At 32.5% G+C, this 22,471-nt stretch overlaps 1 protein-coding gene across 1 annotated transcript in view; it reads right to left on the bottom strand.

The window, feature by feature from the left end:
• The window catches only part of LOC134471875 (coiled-coil domain-containing protein 178-like), a 125,630-nt gene extending 107,069 nt beyond the window's left edge, over positions 1 to 18,561 (bottom strand). The window contains exon 1 of the mRNA XM_063232128.1: positions 18,432 to 18,561. Coding sequence (XP_063088198.1) covers positions 18,432 to 18,524 — 93 coding nt within the window. The 5' untranslated portion in view covers positions 18,525 to 18,561. The remainder of the gene's footprint in view (positions 1 to 18,431) is intronic.
• Positions 18,562 to 22,471: the final 3,910 nt, after the last annotated feature.

Raw genomic sequence — 22,471 nt, 5'->3', positions numbered from 1 at the left:
TTTATTTGTATTTGCTCTGTTTCCCTGATGTGGGAACTCAGTGCAATAAATTTTCTTCTTAGGACCACTTTCATTGCATCTCACAGATTCTTTTTTTTTTTTTTTTTTTGTCTTTTTCCTTTTTATCGGTACCGGGAATCGAACTCACGACTGCCTGCTTGCAAGGCAAGCGCTTATGCCGCTGAGCTAAATCCCCAGCCCCCGCATCTCACAGATTCTGGTAAGTGTATTTGTATTTTTGTTTGCTTGTAGATATTGGTTTATTTCTTCATTAAATCCCTTTGTGACCCACTGATTGCTCAAGAGGGTACTATTCAATTTCCATGTGTTTGTGTGGTTTTTGCAGTTTCTTTTGTCATTAATTTCTAGTTTCATGGTGCTGTGATCTGATAACATGCATGGGATAATTTCAACTCTTTTGCATTTACTTAAATATGTTCTGTGGGCTAGTATCCTATTTCCCATGTACTGCTGAGAAGAATGTATATCCTGATGTTGTTGAATGGAACACTCTGCTCCATTTGTTCATAGGTGTGATTTAGTTCTGTTAATTCTTTGCTGATTTTCTGTCTGGTTGATATGTCCCTTGGTGTCAATGGTGTGTTAAGGTTCCAGTTATAATTGTGCTATTGTTTATTTGATTTTCCATTTCTGTTAATACTTGCTATACATAGCTGGGTGCTCTGGAATTTGGTTGGAATCTGGAATTTAAAATTGTTATTTCTTCCTTTTGGAGTTTTCCCCAACTAGTATGTAGTGACCTTTTTTTTTTATTCTCTTCGGATCATTCTTGGTTTGAAGTTCACATTTTCTGCACACAAAATAGTTAAATCCTCTTTTTGGGAGTTCCTGTTACATGAAGCATTGTTTTCCATCCTTTGATTTTCAGTCTATGAGTTGCCTTTCCAGTTAGATGAGTTTCTTGCAGACAACATATGGTTGGATGTTGTTTCTTGATCCATTCTGCCAGTCTGTTTCTTTTAATTGGTGAATTGAGACCATTTACATTAATGGTTATAACTGTCATATATTCGTTTATTGTTAACATGTTATCTTTCTGCTGTTGCATCTTTATCTTTCCATTCTCTTTAATTGTCTGCCTTGCTTAGTGGTTTTTTCTTGTGTGTATCTAGATTGTCTTTCAGTATTCTTCGCAGGGTTGGTTTGGGGATCATGCAGTTCTTCAGCTGTTTTTTGTCATGGAAGTATCTTATTTCTCCATTGATTTTGAAGGACAGCTTTGTGGGGTACATCAGTCTAGATTGGAAATCATTTTCCTTTAGGATCTGAAATATTTCACTCCATGCTCTTCTTGACTTCATTGTTTGTGTGGAGAAGTCTGTTATGATTTTGATAGGTTTTCCTTTATAGGTGATCTGTCTTTTCTAACAGCTTTTAATATTCTATTCTTATGTTGGACTTCTGGGATGGTGATTATTATATGTCTCATTATAATTTTATTTTGGTTATGGCTATTTGGAGTTCTATATTCTTCACTAGTCCATATGTCAGTTTCCATTCTTATGTTTGGGAAATTTTCAGCTATTACTTCTGTAAATAGCCACTTGATATCATTTGTGTTGTCCCCTTCTTTTTCATTTATCCCTATGAATCTTATGTTGTTTTTCTTTGCATCATCTTGAAGCTTTGAATTGTTATTTCATCATTCTTTGTTATTTTTAAAAGATCTTTCCTTTCCTGTTCACTAGTTGAAATCTTGTCTTCGAGGTCTGAAATTCTGTCTTCACTTTTGTTGAGGTGGTTTTGGCAACTTTCAATGGAATTTTTGATTTCCTGTATATCTCTTTGAATCTGCTTCATGTATTCTGCTTGTTTCTTATATTGTTCATTCAGGGATTCTATCTTTTTGTTTTGTTCTTCTAATGTTTTAACTGTGTCTTCTTTAGATGCGTTCAGCATCTCTTTCATTACTTGTATCATTTCTTCTTTTACCTGGGAGATTATTTCTAATTTGAATTCCTTTAAAGCTTCCTGCAAGTTGCTTATTTATTTCAGATACTATTGTTTTGGGTATTTCAGGTCTATGGTTCATATTTTCTTTTATGTGCATAAAAGGTTTTCTTGGGATGGGCTGGAGGTTTGAGATTGTGCTTTGGTCTTTTGTCTTGTCATTTTCCTGTATTTCTGTCTTTCAAGTAATGTTCTGAAGGTTCCCCTGGGTGTTCTGGAAATTGCCTCCTATGCCCTTGACTTCTGGGACTGAATGTAGGTTGCCGAGCATGGTTCAGTCAGGCCTACAGGACCTCCCATGCCACCTCTGATGTTCCAGAAATCTTAGTGGGCTCCTAATCACTGTGGGTGATGGTTCAAAGCTCTACCTGGGCAAGCACCCATTGCACTGGAACTTACTTCACATGCCCTCAGCTCCCCATTGATGAACGTCGCTGGATGTAGTCTAGTTGGGCTGCAAAACCTCCCAAGCCTAGTCTAGTGTGGTTGGAATCTGGGCAGGCACTTAACTGCTGGCAGCAATGATCTTAAACACTCCCAAGGCTAGTGCTGATGTCTAGATGAAAGTTTTGAAGGTTGTCAATTGATAGAATTGATTGAAAAGTAAAGAAGATATTTTTAATCTTCCTTTACCTGTGTATCAACAACATCCTTATCTTTTCATCTGATTCCACTGTTTGACACAAGAGATGCTCATAAATGAAATGAGAAGTATTAAGACAAAGGCCTTTTGGGATGTACATACTAGCTTGGTTAGAATATCTACAGGAAACCAAGAAAGAAACAAATCTGAGTATGTAACACAAAGTGAGAGAAAAATGGTTGAATTCAGAAATCTGTCAGGCATTAAATATAACTACTTCAGCTTCAAAATAATTTAATAAAGACACACAAATGAAAATAAATACAACTATATAGACTCATCATAAAGGTAGAACCAAAGTTATTATTTCCAAAATGTCAGAAATATTGAAATAAATCTTCAAATCAGTTAGAGGATTAGAAATTAAGCAAAATGACAGAGAGAAATAGTGTTAAGAATGATCAAAATATATAGTGAATGTTCAAATTAAAAAAAAAATTATTGCAATAAAAGACAGTGCTCTTAGTCTCCCTCAGAATACTCCCTCTCCTTTTATTCCACAAATTTATTTCACCATTTTTGCTATTTTCTCTGAAGCAGCTCTGGAAGTCCTCTTGCATGAGTGTCTTTCCGAGTGGTGAATGCTGCTTGCTGCTGAGTGTCAAGAAACAGAAAATCAAGCTCACAGAAGTGTTAAGGTGGGTGCTTACCACCTTATTTACTGGATCCATTGTGGGCTGACTTCTGCTCTTTGCTAAAAGGAAACTGACCAGGAAAGCTAAATATTTTGATTTGATTCAGGACATTCAGACAGTCACAACAACAAAACTAAAGGTGCCCAAAAGGGTGGATTTTCAGAATAACATCAGAAAGTGTGAAGAATGATGAGTAAGTGTATGCACAGCAAAGGCAAGTGTGTTGAGCTGTTAATAATAATGGTGTCTTTTACTGCAATTGATTTTAAAATTTAAATATCCATCATATTTTTCATCATACCTACTGTGTGCTCTGCCAATATTTCTTTTACTGTGGCAAATTACTGAATGGAGAGGTTTATACAGTGAAAAGCACACAGGCTGCAATTCACTGACTTCTTCACTACTGATTTTTAAGAAAAAACAATGGTAAATTCTTGACTGGAGAGAGTTGGATAAGAAAGGATGGTCATCTAAGGAGAATGCTGTTAGCCAGGTAAACATTGAACAGATGAACAAAGAAAGCTGCCTATACATAAAACCTCAAGAATGGAAAACTAGCTTTCTATATTAAAATCCAGAGTAAACATCTTTTCCACATTATGAAGATTTTTTTTTTCTTAAAGAAGATGACATTTTGGAAAATGCAAAATATTTATGAATTGCCAATGAAGCAAAGAAATCTGACTTGGTTATTTTGTTATTTGGGATGATACTGGATGTAATCAATCAAATTCTAATCACCTGGAAAAGTTTGGGTATTATGAAATACCAACATGGTTTTCTGAATAGCAAATCATGCCAGACCGATTAAATCGTGTCCTCTAATAGCATTCCAGGGCATGGAGGCAAGGAAAGATGAGAGCGATGATTCATCTTATTTTGTGGAGGTGTTGGAATCTGTTCTTTGTCACATTTTCATTGACAAACTTGGGTATATAAAACCAGAGCCACATTATTCTTAGGTGGATGGATGCACAGCATGCCTGAATGTTCAACCAAAGGACAATGGAGACTTTCATTTCAGGTTGCACTAATATTTTCATGTAGTTTCCCAGACACTCATTCTGGGCATTAATATATTACAATTAAATTATCTGCATTAACTAATTTAGAAGATGCTCATCAATTCTCTAGGTAGTTATAAATCTACTTAATACAAGTAGGAGGAAAATATTGAAAAAACTGATATAGCATAAAAGCACAAAATAGAAAAAAAGAAATTTTTCTTAGTAGAATAGCAATAACATGATGCTATTGTGAAAACTTTTAAAACTCTAGGAATTTCTTAAAAGGAATATGGTATTCAAAGAATTTTAAAAAGTTCATTTGCTTTTTTCTTGTTTTGGTAAATCACCCTTAAGGTAATTACTCTTAGTTAAAATATGTTTTTAATTTAATTTGATCCCCAGTACCAAATACAGGCATATATATATATATATATATATATATATATATAATATTATATATATATATTTAATGTATATCTAAATGATTCAGAGATAAAATTTGGTTCTTTGAGATTTTTTAAGGGTTCTTCATGGCATATGTATTACTTTATAAATTAGGGGATTTAACCTATATTTCAAAGACATGGTTAAGAAGCAATAAAAACTAATAAAGCCACCACCCATAAAAGTGTTTCAAGCAAGAAAGGAAATTGAAAGATATTCCCATAAGGAAATAATTCATAAAGTAAAGAAGGTTACATAGCCTGCAGTCAATAGATAATTACAAAGATACAAAACTAGAGCCCCATATTTACTTCTGAGAATCAACTAGCCACTGATTAAAAGTATTATGAAAAAGTTTGCACTAAAATAGTACACATATAGTATTTTTTTATTGTTTTTCCTTAAACAATATGAATAAAACTTATTTACCAAATATTCATATTGGATGATATGTAATAGAGAAATACTTAAAGTATACAGGAAGGTGTATGCAGGTGATATGTAAGTAATACCACATAACAGGCATCTTCAGTATCTGCAGATTTTGCTACCTATGGGGTTTGAGGTTGTGTTACCAGGCAAACCCTGGAAGATATTGAGCAATGATTATGCTATATAATAACCATTAATCTAGACTATAAGATAATCTTACAGTGAAAGATAAAAAAGAATTGGAGAACAAAGTTTGGCTAAGTGTCTTTCCCAAGGTCATATCACAGCCAAGATTTAACTGGAGTCAAGCATGAAAATTTAACTGCAAAAAGAATGTGTCTTCATCATTTCTTAAGTATTGCAGGACATCTCTACAGAAAAAATAAAACAATGTTTAATTCATAAATATATATTTTAATGAATAACACAGGTTTGTGCCAGTTTTTTCTTTTACTATTGATTAGAATTGTCATGTAGGGTCCAGCATAGCCTTGAGTAAAGATAGAACCATTTATATTGAGAGTGCTTTTACTTCAGACTAGAGACTATGCAAGACCTCCTTGCAATGCCTGTTTTACAGGAATCAAAGCAAAGAAATTGCAGCATCCAGTATATTGTATTCAGTATTTATACTGGGAGATAGTGATATTTAAGATTTTTCTACATTACCATTTTCTAGCTTTTACTTCTAGATTTCTTCTATTTTTCAAAACTCCATGATATTCACTTTAATATACTCACATCTTATATCAGGGATTTAATTAATTTTCTGCACTTTTTATGACACAAAATAGCTTTACACTTTTATATCACAAAGAAATGCAAGCCATAAAAATAAACAAAAAAAGGAGTGATGAAAACGATAGACACAACTGTAATAAAATATATTATCTATGAGAAAAAATGGCTGGAATTATATGTCATTATTTATAAAAGATATATAATGTTCTATGGCAGAGCAATTCTATCATATACTTACACAATTCCATAGACACATTTAATTCATTTATATCTTCCTTTTTAAAAGTAGTTGTATAATCAATATATACAGACATATTTTCAGACTGCTTTCTTATAAATTTGTAGGAACTGAAATACTATCTCACTGGGTGCACATACTGTTTTTGGATATTGTGCAAATGATCATATAACTACAGCATTTGCTAGGAATTTTTCTAGGTGCTAAGTAATAGATATAAATAAGATAATAGTTTTCTTGCTCTTACAAAGCTTGTGTTTAGTTTGCAGATAAAAGCCATAAACTTATATACATACAATAAAGTATTATGATTTTAGTGTGAAGAGAATAAAGTAGGGTGACACGATAGTGGGTGGCTGAATGACAAGTTCAGATTAGAGTTCCTGGTATGGATTTCTGAGGATAAACTTTAAATTCAGTAGTTAAATTGTAAAAGGGGAAAAAAATTGTAAGAGGGAGCCGAGAATAGGAAACCTGGGAAAACTGTCCATACTGGGGATGAATCTAGTAGTAAAAAGTCTAAAAATGCAAAAATTGCCTATAGCTGAAGAAAAATGAAAAGAAACAGGAACGGAGAGAGGAGAAAGGAGGAGAAATCTGAAAGAAGAGACTGAATCATGCAGTCTAGGAGGGGCCAGACAAGAAACGTGGTACTGAAATGCTAATAAATTACTGAGTGATTTTATGTTTTAAATTAATTATGATCTATACATATATTAAATCACATATAATAAATCACATTTATACATATTAATAAATTATGGTCACCCCTTGATACTTATTGTGATAAATTATAGGGCTCCTATAGTATGGAACCCCCCATGTAAAATGACATAGTATTTATATATAGTCCACACACCTCTTCCCCTAGACTTCATTGTTTCTAGATTACTTATAATATTTAATGCAATGTGAATGTCATGTAAGTACTTGTTATGTATCATTGTTCAGGAAATAAGCATATACGTTTATATATTAAAAACTATATGTTTTTGGTATATAGGAAGCAACTTTTTCTGAAAAATTTTGATCCATCCTGAAAATACCTGATTTAATCCACAGATGCAGAAGTCACAGATATGAGAACTGACTCCTCTTCACAAACTTCACACAAATCAGGGAACAAAATATTACCACCCCCTTATGTCTCCAATACCCATGTCTGTTCACTGCTTCCCACCAAGGGTAACTATGTTCTTGACTTCTGACAGCATAGATTAATTTCGGCTGTTTATGTAGAGGAAAACAAATTGTACCATATGCATTTTCTACATTTGGATTCTTTTGCTTAAAGCTACGTTTGCGTGTTCTGTCCATTTTAGGTGTCCACCTGAAGATAGGTTAAAAAGTGAAGGTGTTCTATTTCTGAGCACTGACCCTCCATTATTTGGAGGTTGAGAGAAGTGAGCATTGTTAACACAAGACATTCAGACTGTCCAGTGAGGTGGGAGGAGAGCCAGGAGACGGCAGTGTCATGGCCAAGGGAACGGTACTTTAAGAAGGGGAGTGATGAACAGACGTCATGTGTTGTTGAGCTACTGAGCAAGGAAAGACCAGCTGGGGGCCATTAGATTTGACATCCCGAAGGCTCTTATCAGGTTCTTCAAAGGACAAAACAAGAAGTGAGGTGAAGAGGGCAAATGAGACAGCTCAGATTTTAAAAAAAGTTTAGGAAAAAAATTAACTGCTATAGAGGATGTGGAATCAAAAGAAGGGCTTTAGATGGCAAATCCTAGAGCATGCATACGTGACATATAATGGTGTCAGTAATCCAGTGGCGAGACGGAAACTGAGGACACAAAGACCATAACTGGCTGTGAAGCCATCCAGTCTGTGGCTTTTTGTGATAACAGCCCTAGCAAACTCATATCCACATTATCCTATTCAAAATAATGAAAAGAAAAAAGGAGTAATCTCAGTGACATTTTACAGTTTTTATAATTTAAGAACAATAATATTTGTAATTGATGTACAAGTAGTACCTATAGTATCCTATGCAATATCTAACATGGTGCCTGCCACATAGAACAGTAATTTTTTATAGGGGGGTCTTTTTGAAACAAGGTCTTGCTATGCAGTTCAGGCTGGCTTTCAACTCACTTTGTAACTCAGGCTGGCCTCAAACTCACAGCAATCTTTTCTTCCTCAGCATCCCAAGTGCTGGGATTACAGGCACGCACCACTATGCCCAGCTAGAACAGTAACCATTGTTGCTTGTTTTTATTACAATGAAATATAAAATACATTGCAAGGAAGAGGGAGAGATATAAAAATATAGGAAGAAAATAATAAAAAGATTGCCCATAAAAGGAAGAAGAAGTTACTATGTTGTAGGAAAGAGAAGAAAAATATGTCAAAGATCCAAGAGCAAAGAGTAACCATCAGGTACTGAGAGAAGACCAATTCATATGGAGTGACCAGGGAGAGAGAATATATTAAAGTATTTTATTGCTTTATTTGGCCAAAACTTTCTCAATATAGCTTAGCTTTACTTCTTTACCTATAGTTTACATTTTGTTATAATTATTTTAATAAGATTAATATAAAGCTTACCACGAAATCATACATTATATTATGTTGACTTTTTAAATTTCCTTTTTATTTTGCTAAGTTACTGACACATTATTGCAGAAAAACATATGTAGGGTCAATTCATGCTGAATAGTTATTAGAAACCATGATAACAAAAGTCATTACACTGCAGTTCAGTTTTGACAGTAAAATTTCTGCAACATTATCACAAATCCTCATGCATTAGTGCAATGATCCTTACTATAGTTTCATATTAGAATCAAAAGATTGCTGTAGCATGCTTGATACAAAAAGTCAAGCAAGCCAAATTTTTCTCTGCTTTCACAGATAACACTTTTGGTCTTTTTCTATGTACATAGTGCAGATAGTACCTTTGTTTTACATACTTCTTTCAATACCTATGAGTATATTGTACACACCTTATATTAAAATTAGAAAATTTCTTCTATAATCCATACAAATTTTGAACACTAAGTGAAATAATTTAAAAATATCTTGTATCTGATATAATCTCTAACACACTAAATATTCACTGAATGCTGTCTGAGTTGTTGTCTTTTTTCATAAAATGTGATATCTGGGTGTAAATAATTTGTATAATCAATATTTACTCTGATGGAATAGTACTGGATTTTAAAAGGACATTTGTCAAACTCAGTATTACTTTAGAAGAAAAACTGATAGGTACCCTTCAGCTGGTAAAGGGAAAATATTTTTAATGTGTATCTGCCCACAATATTTTATCATAGGCATTATTAACAAATTCTTAGAGGCCAGACCATATAGGACAATTGATTATATAGAATGAGATACTATTAGTTTACTCATGGTCCATTTCCAGAAAACAGGAGAAAACATAACTCATGAACTAATGCCTATTGGGAGTGAAAGATTCTCCAAAAATGAAGCCTTTTCTTCCTTGTTGTGTTTAGATCTGAGAGCTCTCCCAGAAGCTAGTGTGTGAAAGCCTGATCCCCCGATGATGACACTATTAAGAATAGAGAAATGGAGCCTCTTAAGAGGAAGTAGTCCTGGGCTGTCTTGGAAGAATATAATCATTGTCCCCTTGAGATGAGCTGTTGTGTTCTGCCACAGGCCTGCTTGGTGTGATATTCTGCCTCATGACAGGTCCAGAAACAATGAAGCCAATCAGCCATGTCAACCATTGACTGACACCTCTGAAGCCATGAGATAGAGCAAATAATAAATCTTTCTTTAAGTTATCTCAGCAATTTTGTCTGTTTGATGTGTGTGTATGGCTGAATGTATTAGTAGTGATTCAACCAGATGTTTTGCACTGAGCTACATTCTAAGCCCCTCACTTTTTTGGTAATTTTGAGACAATATCTGATGATTTGATAAATTGTCCAGGCTGTGCTCAGACTTGGAATCCTCTTTCCTCAGCCTTCTAGCATGCTAAGATTATAGGGACACATCACCACAGTTGGTTTATCTGAGGTATTTTATTATAGTGATGAAAAACCAACTAAATCATTCCTCAATAGGCAAACCATGTTTACACAGCTCTTTACAATATGGATAATGAGAGCACATTTCCCTTTATGTAAACTGTGTGTTTCCTGGTAATTTAAGATAGATAGATTTTATTCAGTATATATGTTCAAGCAACTATGGAGCTTCCTATGTCAACAGAGACACACAGTGTTAAGAATCCAAAAAAGTACTAGTTCTCATCACCTGGTAGTATAACATCTGAATTACCTAGTTGTGTGGATATTCTATGTACTAATGTTCTTAAATTTGAACACACAGAAACATATCAATATAATAATGTAGCTCAAAATGAAATTGTTCTCATAACTAGAAGAGGAAAAATCCTAAATATTTTAATCATCATATTATAGATAAGCTTATTGTTAACAACATTTATAGCTGAGCTAACATATTGTCTTTGTTACTATTAGTTATCATAAAGTAATAGTTTTATAATGAATTTGGATTTTGTAGAATTTTTATAACATAAAATAATCAAGTTCATTCCTATAGTGATTTCATTGGCGTGGTATAGGCTCTTTCACAATAGCATACAAATAATGATATTGATACCAATTTTGGGTCTCACTGTGTCATTCTCCCTTCCTTTTCTTTCCCACTATCTATTAAACAGTCTACAAACTATGCAGCATTATCTCTTTAATAACAACAAATACAACAAATATATGCAGCACTTACTAAATGCCAAATGTGTTTATGAAATCTTTATGTACATTAAACTGATTGTCAAGGAAAATGTTTGAAGTAGGTTCTGCCATAATTCTTATTATATAGATAAGAAACTACAGACTCAGGGAGATGAATGAGTTTCTAGAAATCATAACTAGTAAGCAACTGTATTCAAACTCAGGCAGTCTGATTTTGTGCTGTCCTGCAACTAGATCCCCAAGGAGAACATAATTTGTAGACATTTTGATAACAATGACCAGAACAAATGGGTGGGTAAATATTAAGATTCTTGTTGTAAGGTATTAGTTTTTTCTTCAAGGTATTTTAAAATACAGTAATACCATTAGTACAAGTACAAATTTTAAGTCTTCCTCAAAAGGGGAGGTACTGTATTCTCATTGGAAAATGTTATGTAAACTTGACAGGGGTAAAAGCTATCATGTAGTTTTAATTTACATTTTCAATCATTAGTACATGCCAACATATTAAAATGTTGAATATTATCATGGCATTTGTTTTTTATTATCTCAATCTAAGAGTTTACAAATTTATTCATGAAGATTCTGATGATAAATTTTATATTGCATTATTTCTGGAAAATGTTTGATCATTGTAGGTATTATGACTCAAACTTTTAAAAAACATGTATTTTTACTGGTGCTGGTAGTATAATATCTGGATTACATAGCACCCCCTCTACTTGTATGCCATTTCCAATTGCATCCCTCTTTCTAGGCCATATATATCTGTGTATACAAAAATATTTATTTCATGATTTACCTGGACATTAGGTGTTTGCTATGGCTCAATTCATTATAGCACTTGAGTTTTTCAAATTACCATAAAGTCACTATTATTATTTATTTCTGTTCTCTCTACTTATAATTCATCCCACATTCTCAGATTAAATAACTGCTTATTAACTTTTATGGACTGTAAGGTATTGTCATAATAGTATGGCCAATCTAAGATTTGATATAAGAACTACATAACATGTATTTCTTTAAATGATAATAAATAGCAGTCATATTTCTATAGTCAAAGTATACAATCAGCATAACACTGCTGTAGATGTTTTGTTTGAAATATATACCTAAAGGTCATAAATTTGTTGAGGAAATTAAGATTATATAGAAAACACAATGAAATAATATGTGCTCAATGAATGTTAACACTTACTATCTACTTTTATAGTAGTCCTGTATGGAAAACATTAATATTTTCTTTCAGAAGCTCAGAGGGATTAAATAAGTTGTTCATAGATACTTCAGCTCAGTTTCAATGTGAATTACACTCTAAAGGAAGAATAAATGCCTAAGAATATATGCAACATAATATAAATGCATAATATATGCATTTATATTAATACTTATTTAATGTTATTAGAACATAGATCTATAAATTTGGAGGAAAATGACACAAGAATAGTTGTAACTCATGCATTAGCCATATATATGTAGAAAGTGTTCCTATTATAAGAAATGTATACAATGAGCATTTTGTTTTATTGTAATTTTTAAAAATGATTTGAGTGATAAAATCAATATTATTCTGTAGAGATTGTCTGATGCTTTTGTGAAGGTCAATATTTAAACAATGCATGGATTCAAAGCAATACAACATATTTATTGGAAAATACCCAAGCTTTTCTAGGGCTTTATGAGTAATCCAAAGAATATTTACTTCTTTTTTTTTATTAAAGTTACGTATCAGCAGAATCTCATGAATGCATAATTTGTGACAGTGTTACATTTGAATAACACTTCCCAAGACTTAAGCTAATAAATACTAAATCAGTTTTAAATAGGTTTCCTAATAATAAAATATTTCAGGGACCATAGTAGTTTTAAAGTTAACCTGGTTCACAAACATTTTCAAGTGAGATTTCTCAGAATTTTTAATGTGTAAAAGAGCTTAAGTCTTTAAGAAGAGGATATATTATACAGTGCTTTGTGTCTAGCTGTATATGCTACACTTGAGCTTTCCCTGACATTTTGGTGTGGAGAATTTTAGGTGTATGGAGGCAGGGGAAGAGAGAGCTGTTCTGCATATTTTTTGGATATGAGCATCTTTGGTTTTGCTTATTAGTTGCCAAAAGGAACCAAAACTTCCTTCAATATTTCGAGATATCTGATATCTCCTGGGAGACAAAAGGGCCAACTATGGAGAACCACGAAATATATGCAAAATATATAGATGAATATTTTACTGTGAATGTGTTTGGTATACCGGGATCTATTATTAACCTTTATGAATTATTTTTCAGGTACTTCTAACATCAAAATTTTGCTAATTGCTATGCATTTCCCCAAGAAGAACATACTTTCATAGTTGTATATAAGAAACACAAATCTGCAATTCACTATGCACTGGCATTACACCAAGGAATTGATTTGATTAAAGCTACATTTACTTTCTGAAAGAATTAGCCAGAAATAAACTCTGAGTTTTCCATGTTTCCTTCATAAAATCTGGACAATGGAAGAGAAAGTCACTGCCAACCCTTCTGCTCTTGTCTTGAAAATCACAAAAGCTATTTAGAGTTCTCTTGAGGAGAGTTCTGCAGAGAGGGGACGAAAGAACTTTAATGAAAAATTTTCAGGGTATGAAGTGTGGTAATTGCTTTAGAATAAATTTATTTGTGAATGTGTATGGCTATGTGTATGTTCTAATAAACAGAGACCAAAGGAATGTGTGTGTGTGTAAATGTGTGACTATGCGGGCATTTTATAAAACAGAAGCAGAGACAATAACTAGATCTTCAAATAGCGGTTTCATGCAAAAGTATTGGAAATTTTTTTATGATTTTCCTAGGACAGGAATGAATTTCTTTGTGTACTGAGCAAGCACACAGAAATTACTACTCAAAGCACAATTTTAATATATGCAAGATAACAAGCAAAAGGAAATGCTTTTAAAAATGAGAAATAAAACAGCTTTCACATTTCTCTAGGAAAATAATTCTGTTTATTGCTAGAACTGACTCTGAGTCCTTACTAAATCAATCAAAATATTAGAGGAAACTATTAGAAAATTGATGGAAGAAGGAGGAGAAAATGAATGCAATCTATAGAGGATGTAATTTTTTTGAGAATTTAAGGTGAAATTGTCAGCCCAAAAGATCAGGCATTGTAGATTAAATTAGCAAAAATTACTATTCTTCCTTGGGTGGGGGGTGGGATGGAAAGCTCCTATTTTATGTTAAATTCTAGCAAAGAATTTCCTGGACTTGAGATCTCAGCCCTCAGCATGGAAGCAGAGAAGAGGAAGCATATTGCTGTGTGCTCTGCTGTATCTCTGTCAGTGGGATGGGGTGGTGGATGCTGGTAATTTATTTTAGAAAATTTAATGAATCAATGACTAAATAGCGTTTGAGTTCTGTGATGATCAGTAGTGTCCTGGAGACCTCCAGCAAACTCTGCTGCAGACCAATGCTATGACTCCTGGCCCCCATGTGATTCCTTCCCCAGCCTAATTCATTTAAAGATGGTGCTCCCATCTAAACACTTCCATGGTGGTTATTCCTACTACATCTCAGGCATTGGTCCATTCACACCTCCAAGAATTATAGCGTATGCTCATTTACAGTTTATTGGAGAAAATGTCTGAATTGAACTTAACCAACGAGATAACTGTATCAGACAGGCTTTTCTTGTACTTAACTGTACATGTGGTATATCACTGAGGCATTTTGTCCCTTCTAAGAATCTTCACCTCTAAAGTTACTGTTTAAAGAGGAGGGCAAAGTTTCTAAGGATATTTCTTGTTTACAAGTTTTATAATTTAGAGTTATGAAATCTACATATAATTTCTATGCAAATTAGAGCTCATCTAATTAGGTAGTTTTTTTTTCCTGAAAACTTATTGAAACAGTGGTTTCAATGAATAAAGCTACAAAAATAGTCAAAGAATCTGTTTCATTGGACATGAGATACTTCTTGTATAATTTATGTGGTTTTACAAACTTTAAGAACCTGAGGAGACATGTAGAAGCTTACTGAAAAGCTAATATTATGGCTATGCAATAGGCTGGATATAAAAAAAATTGATTTTCAGTTCCATCTCTATGAATCTCCTTCTACTCGCATGACATCTATGACTCAACTTCAATTCCATATCTTATACTTAAGATGAGGATAAAGAAAATTTTGCAGGATTATTGAAGAACATCAAAAATGTAATGTACAAATTATATGTGGCCAATATATGGCCCACATACGTATTTTTGTTTGCTGATTGTGTAATAACTTTTATTCTCTTGGTTTAAGAGCACTTGGATTTGGAGTAGTTAAGAGTTAAACATTGCAAAGGGTGTGTGAAAGAATTGCAAAACATTTTTTAGCCAGTTTTGTAGAGGATCTGGTTTTCTACCAATAGAGCACATCAAAAGTTGCATGCTGGATTAACTAACCTTTGTGCATAAAAGAACTTCAAGTGTTATTTGAAAGAAATACAATGTGATTTCTTAAAAATATTCATGGATATTTTAAAAAAGAAAATGTATTTAAACCTTTTAATTATAAAATTTTCTATATTTACATAGACATAAAACTTGCTTTTCAGATTCTATTTCCTTCATTCATTTCTAATGTTATTTTTAATTTTGACATCTGGAAGTTTTAGATTAGATTCTATTCTATCATTACCTATGGACAGGGTAAGTAAATTTTTTGTATAGTTGCAATCATTGATAATTTAAATTACAAGAAAGTGTCAAGAAACAAGTGCATGCATTTTAACAAATCACAATTCCTTTTTTTATTCCTTGTATCATCCCTCTTCTCCTCTCCTTCCATCTCTTGATCCCCTTCCTTGACAAGGAATGTAAGTATTATGCACTGCAAATATGTAACAAAAGAAAGAAACAAACAAACAGAAACAAAACAAAACAAAGGAAGGACATCAAGGAATGGATGGAAGGGAGAGGGAAGAAAGAGAAAGGGGACGAAAAAGGCATTAGGGCATGTCATGTGCTTGCACAATTTCCTGAAATGAATGTAAACATTATGTACTACATACATGTTTTAGTAGACTAAATTAAAAAGCAAAAAAATATAAAAAAGAAACATACACAAACATGCGTTACTATCACTGAGAATAATGTTATAACATTCTAACATTTGAATCATCTGTAATTTAAAATTTTTAAAAGGAAGGGGGCATTAATTTAAGTTTGTTTTCCTTTTCTAATAGGCTTTCTTTGATAGTCTTAGCCTAGAACTACAGAGTATAAAAATGTGTAATTTGTGCAGAAAGAATAATATTCCCTAAGAAGAACAGTAATTAAAAGACAATTATTTATCATGCAAAAATCAGATTCAGAAACAAGGAAATTGGTGTAAAAGAAAAAAAGATACAAAATTCCTTAGAGTGAGATCCATTTTATGTGACAAAGGATTTCAACTAGGAAATCAGAGCCTGAAAGGTGCTTCGTGTATCCAGAACTGAACTGGTCAGAGGACTAAAACCTACATATGTGGAAAATGCTGCAATGCCAAGGAAATGGATTAAAATATAAAAGGTTTTTCTCATTTTTGATGGCCAAATTCCACCATGTAAGCAGTGCATTAGACGCTAATGACATATGATTTCTCACTGACAGATTTAACAGCATCAATAAGGCCTCTCTATCCATTGCAGCAAATTGATCCTACATGACACTGACAAGGGCAGCCTGCACTTAATGACCTCCATCGCTGAAGGATGGAAATGAAAAATGATTGGAAGTACAAATAAATCTTGGAAAGTTTCCCTGAAACAGGTGTGCTAAAAGTGATTCGTTTGAGGGATCACAAACATAAACCCACTTTCTTAGCATCCTCTATTGTAGGTCGGCTCATACCAGGGCCTCCTTCTCTTATACTTTGTGATGTTTTGCTTTAATTCAATAAATGAGATCAAGTTAGTTTTGTTCTTACCATGGAAATATGATTCTGTTTATTTCTTCTAAAACCAGAGAGTTTTTTCTTAAAAGTTATGGTTCTCTACTATCTATGCAAATGTCTAATGTATTTTTTGTTCACCCAAATGATTCAGGATAAACTATAGCATGTGTTCACACTATTTTTTTGCTTTTCCCATGTTTGAAAAGGGAAATTCAGTATGGCCATTGATGATTTTCTGTTTCATAATTATCAACCACACTTAGAACATGTTTAATTTCAGAAAAGATGTCAGATGCATAAAATGAATAAATAAAAAAAAAAAAGATCCACAGGTACCAAACACATTTTCTTTCAATCCTGTGTAAGAAGGTAGCAAGATTTGGGCTGTTGATTGTATTCTCAGCTCTTTCCCAAACACATTTATTTCTTGATCTACTTTTATCTTAAATTATTTCAATACGAGTTTATAAAGGGAAAAAATGCATTCTCTCTCCAAATATACTACATTTGGAAGCTTTAACTCTCACACAATTAGGTGGGTGAGAAACACAGAGAGCTGATAAGCACCACGGCAATCAGTGTAATAATTATTTATACTTGCATAGCTTCCCTTTACTCCCAAAGTAATTTCAAATAGGGCTCTTTTTTTTTTTTATTCTTGACTAATTACCTTGTGGGACAAACCTTAGTTTACAGATAAAATGGAGTTTGGGAAGGGCAAATAACTTCCCAGTACAACTGAGCTAGTGACTGATAGACCTTGCCCTGAATGCCTTGTCTTCTGTTTTCCTCATGTTCCAAAATTAAGAAAATAAATACAGACATGGGTTCTAAGCTGTACTTTATACATAATACTACAGCATTATAGATAATTGCATAGGAGAAAAGGTCCATAAGAAGTACACTGGTTTATGTGATCAGATAAATAGTTAAAAATAATCATGCTTCTATTTCTTTAATTTCAAAATTTGGGGACAAAGATGTCAATGAAAATTTTATTTTGTCACTAATTGTCTGAAGAAGGCAGAAGTGGATGCATCTTAACACTTTTATAATTGCAGCATTTTCTTTCTTTATCATTTATGGTTTACTTTATGTTTTACTTTTCTACTTTAACCATCACAGGAGAGTCTAAAAAATACATTTGGAATTCCAAGAGACTTCCAAAAATTAGAAAGAGTTATCTATTATTTCAAGTTTTTAATTAATCTTCATCTTGAGAAAATAACCCTCTCAAATGAGAAACTAACCTCCCAACATTTAGAACACATGCAGTAAAAGGAAAACTTAGAGGCCCATTGTGGGAAGTCACCTACACTTAGAATTTAAATTTTAAATCTTAAGTCTGGAAACTATAATGAATTGGATACTTTTGATCATAGAAATTAAAAGCAAATTAATATAACATGGAGAATTTGGAACTAAGCTTTACATTTCTCAAAATTTTTTTTCAAAATCAAGTTTCAAAATGTTTGGATGTAGCTCAGTGGTACCATATTTTTAGCCTAAGTGAGGGCCTGAGTTTGCACTACAGCAATGAAAAAATCTTAATAGGACTATACAACAAAAACCAAAAAGAAACATACAACAAAGAAACAACAAGCAGTTATTTGGTGCATAAGGACCATTATCACATTAAGGAGCCCCAAGCCAACTACTTTTTATAGCATACAAGTCAAATAAACCCCTATTTAAAAAAAGTATAAAAGCCAATACCTGTTTCTTATCGCTAACGGCAGCCTCAAGTGGTAGCTGTTTATCATATACCTTGAAGAAATTATCCTTTTCTGTTAAGAAAGTAGTCTGCATCTTTTGATACTCTTGAGCTAAACGTAGATTTTCTGCCAGTGAGTCTTCTTGCAATTCCTAGAGAATAAATAATATGTATATAATTGAAACATTTAAATTTGTTTGAATTTCTCATATTTTAAATTATCTGAAAGTGTTCATATATATATATATATATATATATATATATATAAAGACCAGAAAAATTATTCTTTTTACAGTAGTACCCTCCTTGGATTTAGTGATTTCCTTCTTGATGCAATTTTCTTTCTTTTTCTTTTACATTGATACACGTGATTTGCAAGTTTTTCAGCCTTTTGCTGCGGATCTTCCACGTGCCTGTTCCCACATCTCCCTCTTTCATGTCTTCATCAGTTCTGGGAGCCTTCATCCAGCTTTCCAGGGACCTTCATCAGTGGTCACACTCTTTTCCATTCTTTTAGCCCCTGCGTTCAAACAGGTGGCAGGCAATTTGGTGCTTAGATTTTGGTTCTTAAAAGGTTCAGAGTGATGGCATTCACAGAACATATTACAAGCAGGAGGAAAGAATGGAAGACAGAGTAGAGAATTTAATATTTAAAAACACCCAAAGCCATTATTTGGCATTCATATTTTGGCTATATTAAATCTCAAATCTGCTTTTGTGAGTAGCTGAGAACTTTGTGATAAACTCCTGTGATTAAACAAGTATGTGTCAAATATAGTACAAACTTGTAGAGAACAATTTTGCATCCTTATCCATGGGTAAACTTGGGGCTACTTGTCATTTTAAGTTAGGTACATAAATTCAGTTTAATGATTCCTGCTATATTTTTTGCATAGAAAATTTTCTCTAGTTGCTTCAAAGCTATGGAATTTATCCATAGCCTTAAATATTTTCAAAATTGTTTTTGAAAAGTTTGCTAATTTTTCTTTAATTTTAAGCCTGTTATACTTAAAACTTTATTCATGGCTATGTTACAGTAGTGAAGTTCCATAAATGCAGATTAATCATAGTGACAAATTATGACCAAATTACTAGATGCAAAAATAATCATTATGAAGCAATTAAAAATGTTTCTTTGTGAAAACTTCCATAACAAGAAACCCTTAGCATGTCATCTAAAAATATATACAGTGTAAGAATATTCATAGAGAAAATGCAATTCAGCACAAAATTACTTGTACAAATATTTCCGTATTTACAACTTTGAAGATTCATTTAGGCAGTAAACATAGTTTTCATAAAAGCCTAGTATTCATATTGGTTTCTAATGATTAATGATATGTAGCAAATGTTCTTTAAAAAGGCAAACTGAGGAACTGAGAGCCATTTTATGTTATATTATGCCTAATTATGGCATAATAATTTAAAACTTTAGAAATTTAAATTTTGTAAACTTGCCAAAAAATCATATAAAGTTATTTTTTTATTAGAAAGACAAACTTCTATGAATATTTTCCTTTTGGTGGAGTTAGCATTTTAAAGATGAGGATTTTTGTAACTTTTGCTACCTTAACACAAATAGTAAGACCTACTTCTCAAATAACTCACTAGAAGCACTCATAGATGTTATACTGGAACACTTTGAGAGTTTTGTTGAATTGATGTAACATAAGCAAAACTCACATTCCACTTTTCAGTTACATTTCTTTCAAGTCTGAAGTGGCTACCACAAATATTTAATTTGAGAAGAGTGCTACAAATGTTGTGAGATTTTCATTAAGCCTACTTAATGGAACTTAATTTATGATTTGTTCACCATGCAATGTATAGTTCTATTTCCAAGTACGTATATTTTTAATTTATGAATGACACCAATTCTTACAATTTTATGTGCTCTAATTGTGGTAGGTTATCAATAAATCAAACTCTGTATGCCAGTGAATCCTCAAAACATATCATAATATTTTACAATATAATTTCCTACTAATGAATGCATAGATAATCTACCAATGCACTACCTAGTCCTGAAAGTCAGTGACCTTTTGATGTGCAATGAAATTTAAGTTTTTAAAATTTTAATAATAGTATTCTGCTGACACTGAAAGTGATTTTTTATGTTTTACCATGGTTCCACCTCACAGCTCTGACTCGTTTAATTTTAACCAATAGTGTAATAATATGCAAATTAAACAAAGAGAGAATGATAATTATTGGTGGAAATATATCTGGGAGAAATAATACTACCACTGCTGAAAGTTAAACAGCTCATGAAAGGATAGCAATAGAAGGGTATTTAAAATGGGCACAAAAGTGGAAGTTAGGGATATAACTTAGGGATAATAATGGGCTAATAAGAGAAGTAAGATGACTTCAAGCTTTTCAGTGTAAATCTAGTTGAACCTTAGTAAAATCTTTCAAGTTTTACCTAAATGTGAACTTGAAATATGCACTTTTTGATTTAAATGCATTAATGAAAAATTGATTCCAATTGCTTTAAACTAAAATAACTACTTCTTGAGTTGATTTATAATATTATTTCATTCATTCATTTGTTCATTAAATTTTTTATTAAACTCTTTTTGGTAAATACTTTCTATAACACTTTGAGATATAATGCTATGTCTGAAATAATTTGTAGCCTTGGAAATATTTTTAGGAAAAGCACAAAAAATTGTGATTTAGAATGTAGATTTTTACAACTTTTGTACTTTTTCCCCAAGTTTATTAAATTTAACCAAAATTTCTGAAGTGTATAGAACTTTCTTAAAGCTAGATCTATAGCTATTTCTTTAATAATGATTGAAAAGATAAAACATTGGGATACATCTTTTTAAAGAGACACAGTGTATGTCTGTTAATAGTTTACCATTTAGAATTTAGTGAGGAAAAAGTTTCAGTAGATGATGTTTGCTGTCTTTCATCTCAAATTTTTTGTCAATCATATGGAGATATGACACCTTATCCAATACTTTACTAGGAAATAAAAGATATTTATAAATGGGGGAACAAAAGATAATTTGTAAATTTCAATAAGGCTAAAACCATCCTTTGGATATGCTGGAGAGAACAGAGTTGATGTAAGTAAGTGCACAGGTTTTCAGCCAAAGAATGAATTCATGAACACATATATTATTCATTAGAAAATGCATTTTACCTGTTAGAACACAAATTTAATTTGCCAGTATCTAGTTAAGGGACTTTATATTAGTTGATACTTTATTATTTGAGAAGTAAAAATCTTAAGTATATACAGAAGTATATGCACCACAAGATTATCCTGACACTTAGTATCATGAGTATCACAAGTAACTATTTTACACAATGAAATTCTGATGTATTTGTTATATAACCCTAATAACTGAAATTCAAGCAACATATGCAATTTGCACAGTTATTAAGTGGAGGAGAGGGATTTTACAACCATGGAAGATAGCACCAGCTCCCACACTCCTCACTATATATTACATTCCTTTATGAACAAGGCCAGCATTCTTAACACTATGAATGCTATGTTCACAAAGGCCTAAAGACTCAAATTAAATCAAATAACTGATTTCTCTTATTCTGAGTCCATTTCCAGTAAGAAACTGTTTTATAATAAATCTTGCTAACACCTAACTTGTTGACATAGAAAAGTGAGCAGATAAGAGAAATTAGAACTGAGACCCCTGAAAAGTCTTCTTTACTGTAAGCCAACATGGGTATGTTGATTATAATGTAATCTGTCTCTTTTGCCTTTTGATCTGCCTGATGCCTTATTCCATGATGTGGCAACCCTTGATATATTCACTAGCAAGATCAATTGCATTGACTCAGTGCCTTCAGAGCTCTGGAGAAAGGTTGATTACAGCAGAGTACTGCTACCACTGAGGCCAGTGGGGGTGTATCTGGGACACTTACCTTGGGGACAGCCTAAGTCTGCCTGAACTAGTTTGAAAAGTTTCTCGTGTCAAGGAGATATAAGAAAAATTCTTGATTTAAACATCTTAGAGAAATTTTATGATTAAGATATGTGAGTGTACATACATGTAGAAAATCCACA

This window comes from Cavia porcellus, unplaced genomic scaffold, assembly GCF_034190915.1.
Source record: "Cavia porcellus strain 051 isolate PalLab524CR breed Dunkin Hartley unplaced genomic scaffold, mCavPor4.1 scaffold_20, whole genome shotgun sequence".
Classification (NCBI taxonomy): domain Eukaryota; kingdom Metazoa; phylum Chordata; class Mammalia; order Rodentia; family Caviidae; genus Cavia; species Cavia porcellus.
The sequence above is the reverse complement of the archived record's forward strand: the minus strand, read 5'-3'. Positions and strand labels throughout refer to the sequence as shown.